At 33.6% G+C, this 10,813-nt stretch overlaps 1 protein-coding gene across 5 annotated transcripts in view; it reads left to right on the forward strand.

The window, feature by feature from the left end:
• LOC137925189 (protein BCL9 homolog) overlaps positions 1 to 10,397 on the forward strand; it is a 30,151-nt gene extending 19,754 nt beyond the window's left edge. For 3 of the 5 annotated variants that reach the window (XM_068768593.1, XM_068768590.1, XM_068768592.1), the window contains exons 10-20: positions 79 to 187; positions 473 to 585; positions 1,570 to 1,717; positions 2,506 to 2,604; positions 3,628 to 3,747; positions 4,463 to 4,618; positions 5,373 to 5,487; positions 6,138 to 6,268; positions 6,937 to 7,160; positions 7,269 to 7,602; positions 7,883 to 10,397. In XM_068768593.1, coding sequence (XP_068624694.1) covers positions 79 to 187; positions 473 to 585; positions 1,570 to 1,717; positions 2,506 to 2,604; positions 3,628 to 3,747; positions 4,463 to 4,618; positions 5,373 to 5,487; positions 6,138 to 6,268; positions 6,937 to 7,160; positions 7,269 to 7,602; positions 7,883 to 8,652 — 2,319 coding nt within the window. In that variant the 3' untranslated portion in view covers positions 8,653 to 10,397. The remainder of the gene's footprint in view (positions 1 to 78; positions 188 to 472; positions 586 to 1,569; positions 1,718 to 2,505; positions 2,605 to 3,627; positions 3,748 to 4,462; positions 4,619 to 5,372; positions 5,488 to 6,137; positions 6,269 to 6,936; positions 7,161 to 7,268; positions 7,603 to 7,882) is intronic. The other 2 variants (XM_068768591.1, XM_068768594.1) reach the window with 2 other exon arrangements.
• The last annotated feature ends 416 nt before the right edge of the window (positions 10,398 to 10,813 follow it).

Below are 10,813 nucleotides of genomic sequence, written 5' to 3' on the forward strand. Positions count from 1 at the left end.
ATCTTTTTAAACGTAAATAAGTCCTTTCTCATTGTAATAATTTATTATTGATTATAATGTCTTTGATCTTTTTCACAGCGCATGCCCAACCCGATGGGCGGTATGGGTGGGCCAAAACCCTGTATGATGGGCGGACCACATATGGGACCTCGTATGATGCCTGGACCTAACTTGAACGCGATGAATGGTGCGTTACTAATAGACTTATTTAATAATATTTAGATAAAAAATTTGAAATAATGTAGTACATTTAAATTACTAAGAAAATATTAAATGAAACTATATTTTTCGGTAAATAATTTTCTTTTTTAATCCACGAGAAAAAAAATCTTTATTTATGTTTTGTTCTTGCATAAATCTTTTATTTTGATTGATTTATTTTGATTGATCTTTTACATTGAATGAAAATAATGTTCTTTTTGATTGTTACAAAAAGACGATAATTACAAAATTGTGTGCGTTGGGTTGGTAGGCGGTATAATGATGGACGGCAGCATGCTAGGCGGCATGGTGCACGAATGCGGTCCAGATCACCACATGCCAGTCAACGGGCCCATGTGCGACGAGTACGGGCGAGGTCGCAGTGTATGTATTAAAAATTAATTGTCTTAATTAATACAAAAGTCATCAATAACCTTATGGCGTTATCATGGCGAGAACATTTTCAGTTCCGATTTTGTACTTTATTAAGGCATGGCTCATTAATATTTAACATGTACTTAATGAAGATGTCAATAATAAAATTCTTTTATTATAGTCAGCGGTAGTTAACTTAAATCACCTTAGCTGGACACTGGTTAAATATTAATCATATGATAACATTTATCAATAATTATTATTTTAATTATTGATAAATATTACCATACAATTAGTTTAAAGCCGTCAGTAATTTAACAAAATACAAGTTCAAAAAGTAATCACTGTAAATGTGTAGATGTATATAAAACATACTAAAAATTCAGACCAGCATAATTTGAATTAGATAACTAATTTAAAACATTAAATTGATCAAAATTAAATATTTGAAATGATCAGATACCAAACGTAAAATAAGTAGAATATCATTGAAAATTATTAATATAAATATTTCTTTTATAAGAATACTTTATTTACAAATATTTATATATTCTAATATATATATATATACATTAAATCCTATTGTTTTTACTTCATCAATATTGGAGACTCAAAATTTTTTTCATACAAAATGGGCTTCTATAATATGCTGATATGCTAATGCACCGATAAGAGAAAATGCATCTGCACAATAGATCTACATTCACAATGCATTAGTACCAAACTATGGTATACTTAATAAATAGAATACACCTGTATTACTAACTAAAATGTTGAACAGAGGCTAAAGAAAATAGTGTAAATATATCGAGTTATACCATATGGTATTGTATATATAAAAATCCCTAAAAGTAGATCAACATTTATTTTCAGGTTTTATTTTTATCTTAAAGTCATTTTGATATAAAAAAAAGATTATGGTGACATTTTTCATTATAAGTGTATTACTTTGGTAGAATAGATGACATTTTATATATATAGATATTTTACCAGATGGGTCCGGGTGACCCTGGTGGGCTCGGTCCTGGTCACAAAGGGGGCCTGCGGAGCCCTAAAAGTCCTTCGGCTGGCGCTGATATCGATTGGCAGAAGTTACACCACCAATTTTTCGACGACCCCAAGTCTATGGATACAGAACTTAGTAAGTTTTTGCTATTTAATATTTAAAAAGTTATTGCGTTCATTGTCTATCTTAAAATACATTAAATCCACTTTGGGACGGAATATAAATCGAACGTAAAATAAAAGAATTCATCCAATAGAATTTATAAATAATTGTTAATACCCACCCTATGTTACGTAAATACAGAATTACCAACAAAGTTCAAATGATATTTGAGCCATTTTACATGTACAGTAATAAAAGTTAAATTCAGTAAATAATAATAAATGGTAAAAAGGAACAATAATATAACTAAAGGACACACAATTATATTGTAAATACCACAGAAAAGACTCTTGACCACTGAAATTGTAAACATACAAGGATATAATAATAAATTTCAATGGAATATATGAGAACGCTATAAATAATACTAAATTGTTTAACTAACATTTATTATGGGAAATTGTGTAGTTCAAATTGATTTATAATTATATACCATTTAATAGTAAATTTAAAAAAATGAGGTAACCAACATAGCGTGTACAAAAACAAGGTAAACAGACGACCTTGTTAAGGTCTTCGGAAAACGCTAGATGCAGGCAGCGACTTCATAGACCTTCATAGACTTTCAAAAGGACTGATCCTTTTGAAAGTCTATGAAGGCCCTCATCCATCCAATCCGATCAAGATGGTATGAAAATTCCAATTTTAACAATATATTCGAAATCTTATCGAAATTTGTAAGAAGTTGTTTATGTGTTTTTAATTTTAAATAAAATTGTGAATAGTTTATTCAGAAAATACAATAAAATAATTACTTTCAGGCACACAAGTAAAATCGCCATGCTCAGAAAGAGGAGGGTGCCTGCCTCCGCCACCTTATGGAGCATCCCCCCTACATCGTTCTGCTTCTGTGCCAATCGGTGGGTATTTAATTACAACGATAAATATCATAGTGAGATTAACATATCGCCAAGTAATTTGATAACGTAAGAGGAAAGTGCAGCGTGTAATGTTTTTTCAAACAATGTAAATCAATGGTCCCCAAACGGGTTCACGGAAGACTCGACGGGATTTTATGTCATTACCGGATCAAAAAGTTTGCAGTTCACGATTCGTTAGCATGGTGATGACCTAAAATGTTGGCTTCACTTTACCTATCACTATGTAAACAGATGATATTTTAAGAATCTCAGCAACAGTTACTTAGAATCAATCTAACTTTACATTTTTGTCGAGTTTTGGGAATATGGTAGAGATGCAAGGAGTCCACTCAAACCATCTAAATATTAAAAGTAGGCTAGGGTAGGAATAAAGTTGAATCTCTGATGTAAATTAAGTAACGTGTGATAAAACTTCTAATTATATATTGCTTTGTAATTAAAACAATCAGATCTACATAGAAAAAAGTTATTTATTTCTACTATTAATTAATACAGTCTTAGTGACAATAGTTCAACCTATGTATAAAGTCATTCTTAAGCAAGTTATAGAGAGGATGAGATGGGTGAATAAACATCAATAGCTTTTATTAGGGGGACCGTAAAGTAATGTCGCTTCCTTACATTCACACGACTACATTTTCAACAAGTTCTTATTCTTAATCAACAATATATTTACCTTCGTTATCAACAACCTTTTGCCATCTGGTATACTAATTTTCAATGCCTGAGCGGTAAAAATCAAACGGTTTTTCTGTAAAATATGTCGACAGAAACAACATTACTTGACATATTATCTGTCATAATACCTTAATACAAAAACTTTAGTTCGTGAAAGATACTATAGGCTTTTCACTGAATTATTTTAGGAAATTTAATTGTATATGGTTCTTTGATGTCTTAATAAATAAATATTTATTAATCAGTGCAAATGGCAATATGTATTACCTGCTACTTGCTCTTGAATTACTATTCAGGTATGATAAAAAAGACAATTATTTTCAGCAACAGCTTCACCGTCCCATGGCTCTGTTCAAATGCCAATGTCTGCGGAAGCGTCTCGGGCCGGCTCTGGACTCAACAGCCCTGCACACTGCAAACCCGGGCACAAGCAGGACGCTCCAGGTCAGTGTTACACATCATGATAAGTAACACAGATACTCAAACATTATTATACCCTTACAAATTAAAATAATTTTTACAGATTAACACTTTGCTATGTACTATATATGATAAAATATGCATATCAGAAACTATTAACATATATAGTTTGAATTGTAACTGTATAAAACAAAAAATAAAAAAGATTTGTATATATTTCAACTACATGTTTACTATTTTTATAAACAATAAACGTAACCAATAAAATTACTGTTATAAAAACCAAATGACTGTATAATCAGAGGTTGTATTGCATGAAGTTCCATTAACTAAAACTAATGAACTTGATATTATACTACATAATTAACATTTTATCACAAAACAAAAATGAAAGCCATAGAAGTAGCGATGCATGCATTTTTATCTGTGTTAAGACATTTTCCCCAACCACAAAAATTTGTTTTGCATTTTTACATTTGAAATTTTTTCGACTAATTCGAAGTGCGTTGTTATTTTTTTTTTGTTTTCTGTAGTTGTAATGCATATTTTTTGTTTCTCCCCTCCCCCTGCAAAACGCTTGACGCTTGAAATCCCAACGTGTGATGAAATAACAACGAAAACCCACTAAAATACGACATAACGGGTCATCGGCGGTATGCAATATCGGGATTAAACTTTATATGAAACATTACGGCCTGTTGTAACACATGGTACATTTTGGAAACGTTGGACCTTAAAGAGATACTTGAGAAACTGGACGACGGTGTGTTTGTCCGTACGCTCCAATGTCTGGCCGAGCGACAGCAGAAGAACCAACAGAATACGCATGGAAAGGAACCGAGCTTGATGCCCGTGCCGTCCCCGCAACAAATATCATATCTCAACCAATTTGAAGGTAAATAGCTCGCACGTAAACGAACTGATCAAGGCAGTTATACTTACAAGTGTTATCTTACGAGATTTACTATTCAGGATTTCATTTTCAATTACATATTCCACACTGTCCTATCGTTTCTTGAAATACAAAATGTAATATTATTTTTACCATTTTTTTTTGATTGTTTAATCAGTAAATGAAACAGATTAATTCAGCGGATAAGAACCATCATTGTTACACTGAGGACAAATTAATAACAGTTTAGAATAAAAAGAGTAATAGGAGAGTGTGGATCGAAACTTCCACTATAAGATCCTTTAAGAAATAATTTTTCATTGACCGCAAATATTCCTGTCAATTGTAAATTCTTATTGATTATGTAAATTCATAAAGAACAGCTTTTTTTCAGTTTCTCACTTTGTGTTTTGTTAAGGTATGCTTTTACTGATGAAATTTTGTAATTTTTTATATAAACATTTTGCTTTTGTAGTTGTCAGTGCATTTATTTAGTAAGCATAGAATGTACGATATTTTTTCATGTATATGTTTACTTGGCTATTACATTTATTCTCATTTTGGTGGTGGTTGGTGAAAATGTGCTAACATACTTTCATACTCTATGGCTAATTTGTACTTTTATTGTGTTCGTTGCCGTAATAAAAAACAATGAATTTGAACAATGGAGGATAAAAATGTGACAATAACATTTTTATGTCTTCATTATCTGTAAAGAAGGTTTAATTCGAAAATAATTCCGTTTTTCTGTGATTAGGTCAAGAATTAACCATACAGAAACAACCAAACACATCTCTAAAAGACAGCGGTCCACCTTCAAATAGTGGTGGTCAGACACCTCAATCAAATTCTAATCAGAAATCACCAGCTGGGTAAGTTTTAAATGTAGATGATAGTAAAGCGAGTTCAAATATTTGGATACATTTTTAGTTAAAATTAAAATTGGTAAATTTGGTTTGTTCTGTATTCCTTCCAGAATATTTTCTGATGTGCATAGGTAAGTTAAAACGAAAACAATTTCAGCCTTTGCTTAGGTAAAAAACCCCGGAAGTGTTTCCAAATATTACAACTGTGTACATAATCTCCAAGCGATAATTAGTTTAGGCGAATATTTATCCGATTAATCAATCTCTGATAATAAAACAAAATATTTTTATTGGTAGAATATATAATTATTGGTACTGTAAGTACTTGAAAAAATGGACTGTAATTTTAACTGAAAAGTTTGACATAACATGTTAAGATGGCACCATTTCTTCTGACCTTTAGTTGATAATTCTCTATGTAATAAAAAGCCAAAATCAAAACAAATTTTACATGCCCATTCTAATTAATCATATTACTTATAATTTAGAATGTAAAAACCAGACTCATTGACCAACATTTCTCATGTTTCTCTTTGTTTATGTAAAATTTATAATTTTCGTTTATTTAGTTAATGTATACAAACATCGTTTTAAACTTTCTAAAAATGCCATCATATATTTATTTCAATTAAATATAATATATTTTCGTTTCACAGGATGATGCCTGGTACCCCTGAGCCCCACTCATCTCTTTCTGAGCAACGTTCTGGCCGCTTCTCATTGGAACAGAGTCCTGGGTTCAATAATCCCCAGACGCCTACTTCAGCCGCTAATACTAAATGTGGAGGTGAGTGACCATCATAGAGTTTTATTAAATGTAATTTTATGTATTTATGTATATTATTTAAAAAAGTATATAGTACAATAAAACACAACATACGTACCATTATTTTGTTTACATTAAGATATATTTTCTTCTATAATGTTGCATAGTTTTATAAATCCTGAATAAACAAAGTCACAGACTTGAATATATTTTGTCCTTGATTCTTACATTTATGACAATTCTTAGATTGGTGTTTAAAAAATACTTAATGAAATGAAATAAATATAAGAATATGATCAGTTACATGATGTTATAAGACTTACCTTACTTCCGTGCAATATCATTATATCATAAATAAAGAAAAGGAGATGTGCTGGTAACAATCTGATGTTAAATTAATAAACAAAAATCAATAGAAATAGACACTTTTCGTGACAGAATTAAGCTCCGCAGTAATATCCACATATACATTAGACTATGTATTATTTATACAAAGTTTTCTCTACACAATTTAAAAGAAAATAATATTTTGTGTTTTTTTTTAATTGTAATTTAATTATGGATGTGGAAGCCCTTTGTCAGAAACATTTTATCATTATCATCATTTAAGCCATAGGAGGCCCATTGCTCGACATAGACCTCGTCCAATAATTCATATAATAATTATTCAAATGGAAACATGATTTCAGATGAAAAATCACGACCAAGCCCTTCATCGAACCGATCAAGTCAGGATAGTGCATCCAAAACACCACAGCGTGAAACCTCGAGCCTGAACCAAGGACCCTACGCCCCTGCGTCATCAGCTTCCTCCTGTGCCGGTAGCGTCAAAAGCAGTTGCAGCATTGCATCAAGCACAGTACCCACATCTGTGAGTGGCAACATGGATGATAGTCTTGCAGGCAATAATGAGGTATTATTAAACAATTATTGATTTCAGCTGCAATATATTTAAATTTTTAGTTGAATCTGCAAAATTCCTTTATTTTCTAGATTTCAAAAGATTTCTATTTATTTTCAGACAACATTATCAGGAGGTCCAAATAGCACAAGCTTACCTGGTCCATTCCCTGGACCATGCAGCATGAACAGGCCAGACAATATTCCTATCAACCCTAACCAAGGCCCAAATGGCCCCATGGGAACCTCTACGTCTTCCTTTGACCCAATATCATCACTTGCACAAATGTCACAACAACTAACAAACACTGTTGGAGGTGGAGGGCCAGGACCAACTGGACCCATGGGGCCTAATGGTAGTGGAATGGGACCCTTCGGATCAGGACCCCATCACATGCAGCATCACCACTCTATGCATCCACATGGACATCCACATATGATGATGAATGACTTGGGTAATTTTTTCAAGTCATTAAATTTTGTTATCTGAATCAAAAATGTATGAAATATGTTTATATTCTCACATATATGGCAACATATTTATAAAAATCACTCCAAAATTGCACATTTGAGATAGTTGGTTGTCTATTTACTTATATTGAATTTTTGACTCTTACCAAATACATTCACCGCGACCTATGATTATATTTATTTTATTTATTAAAAGCCATTTAGAATTCGAAAAAAAAATCAACTTTATTGAACAATTTTTTAATGATTATTTTTTGTTTTAAGGATGTCACATGGATAATATGGGAGGTCCGGGAATTGGTGGGCCCATGGAAGGTATGATGGGAGCTGGTGATTTCCCTCCCGATATGAACTTAAGTCCGAAAATGGGAGGAGGACCGATGGGTGGCCCAATGGGACCTATGGGCCCTGACGCATCAATGCTTGGGCCAAGAATGGGAGGCGCCGGGAAAATGCCACCTTTCAATGGAGCCAACGTGCAAGTTAAAGCGAGTGCACCAAACACAATACAGTATCTACCCACAAGACCACAAATGCCTTGCAACACTGGGCCTCGAGGGCCGCCGAGCTTAGATTTCCTTCAGCGAGTGACGAACCCTATGCAAATGGAGACGAGCAAAGGCGTACAGTACTTCCCCGGTGCAAGGGGAATGGATATGGAATCCGGTATGCGCGGAGTGATGCGGCCGCCAGGAGGGATGTTGAGAATGCCCCACTATCCCGCCGGCTTTAACTCTCCGCCCAAGATGGCGGGAGATCCATTTAGCGGCGGACCTAACCCTATGTGCGGACCCAACTTTAGAGGAGTTAAAGGTGGTATGCCAGGTAACGTTCGTATGGGGTCAGCGCAACCGTTACCTCCTTCGATGGGAGGGCCCACAACTGGGTTCAAAGGACAAGGTTTTGCGGTTCCTTCCACAGCTGACCCTAACTACGCAGCGCAATTCCACAACTTTCAGCAGCAGCTGTACGCGACGGGAAGCAGGGCCGCTCAACCGCATCAAGGGTACCCTCCGTACCAACCGTCCAAGTGATGATTGCCCCTCGGGGAGTGTGGCTTCAGAGTGAAGGTCCCGGCGATTTGAGCCGTGGCCGTGTGATATGGACACTTCATTCGTCTGTCACGATAGTGATGGAAATTGAAACAGATCTATTAACGGCCTGGTAACTAAGTTTTATATTCATTAACCTGTGGACGCGTACTTAATTATATACGCCAGTGATGATCAAATTTTGTTAGTGATTTTTATTTTGTCCGCGTATTATTGAGATTTTTTTATTTTTAAATGTGTCGATTTTCGCATATTTTTCGTTAGGGTTGTCATTTAGATCATTATATTAGACTCTTTGACTGAGCATGATTGTTTTAATTGCGATTGCAGAAGCGTTTGTACAAAATGTACAAAATTTGTTATCATGTACTCTTACATAAAGTACAGTTTTAGGACGTATTTTTGCTCACGGCAATAAATATAGTTTTTAACTTTTTCTTACACAGGCTCGCCAGAATTTCAGTGTATTGGTTCCTTAACTTAGCTATTTTATATACGATTCCTATGCACACAAATATCTAGTCAATTTTGAAATTAATAATGTCCGACACTGTGTTAATGTAATTTGTAACAATTGAGTCCGCGTTTCGGTTACTTTTAATGACACAGAAGTACATAATTATTATATAACAATATTTTGTCCATTTTAGTTTTAGCTTATGTAGTAGTGAAATTGGTTTTTATTTTAATTATTTGGCTTGTGGCCAGTATAACACCTGGAACTAATGTACTAGATTATTAATTATTATTTAATTCATTTTTTTCGATCTGATAGCAATGTTTTTCTGTCTTCCATACAATTAAATTCTCTTAACATTAACAAGTAAGCGAAAAGTACAGTTTTTTTTACGCATTTATTTTTGAATGCATTATAGAACAGACAAGTTCGACTTAGCCTTACTTTTAAATATTTTAAAAGTACTTAAAAATCTGTTGCCATATTGTTTGCCACGTGAATTTAGTTTCGTGATATATTAGAACCACTCTGTTCAATTTATTGTCTACGAATGCCGTATGAACAATGCCAATAATTTCCAAGTGCAACACAGTCTTATGTCTCTGTAGTGGATAGGGAATACTACGCTAGGTTATAGTAATCGCACATTGTGGACGTCACAGTGGCCTTCGATGTAAAAAAATGCCTTGTTCACAAGCAATCTGAACCCCCGCGGGTGCGGACGCGGACGCTGTGTCCGCGCGTAAGCACCGCCGACATAAACTTTATTCGCTCAAAGTGTAGCTACGATCTATTTGAGATTAAAAAGGGCGTAAGTATGCGAGGAACCGCACAACAGTCCAATAAGAAACACCCGCTAGAAATTAGATAGTCTTAATTTAAATGTAATTATAACATAAGGTAAAGAATGGTTCTTGTTTTAGGCTAAGCGAAGAGCAATGATATAAAATAGTTTGTGTAATATTAATAAGAGATGAAATTAAGATGCAAACTATTGGTTGTGATTCCGACACAATTCGTTAAGTTGGTCGTAGATTTGTCACAGATGCGTGTGGGAAACTTAACTTACTTCACGATAAGACCCTTCTTATTTTATTTTTGTTTTTTTTTTGATAATTTTTACTTATCGTTCTCGTTTGTACATCGCTAACAATAATTGTACAGAGTACTTTTGGACTTAATTTAAGGCAATAAATGTATTTATTTTATAACTCGTGATGTAAGAATTTATTCTTAATTATTATAAAAAAAAATATATAATATGCTTGTATAATCATGTTTTACTTACCTCTTCCTTTAAACAAGCTTTCTCCCTGTACAAAGCAAACTGAAAAAAAATTGGATGAACATCAATACCGTCATTTTAATTACAAAAGATAGCAGGACTGCATTGAAGTCTTAGTTGTTCACTACTGGACATATGCCTCTCCCATAAATTTCTAATAAGAAAGGTTATAAAGTGCCTGCATCCAGTGGCTTGCGAATACCTTAACTAAGGTCTGACTAACTCTTCATACTTAAATAAAATTCAGAGGTAAATTGTATGTGTCATTTTTCATAAAAACTATAAAAACCGTGTCTTCGTGAGGATAAAATAGTTTATGCATGTAGACTACTTATTAAATTTCTCTATAGTTACAGTAATCTATACAAAATGTTGCCTCCAAACAATAGAAAAGAACCTCC

Source organism: Battus philenor, unplaced genomic scaffold (assembly GCF_028537555.1).
Source record: "Battus philenor isolate CCGP_79_NKW_IND1 unplaced genomic scaffold, ilBatPhil1.0.hap1 SCAF_26, whole genome shotgun sequence".
Classification (NCBI taxonomy): Eukaryota; Metazoa; Arthropoda; class Insecta; order Lepidoptera; family Papilionidae; genus Battus; species Battus philenor.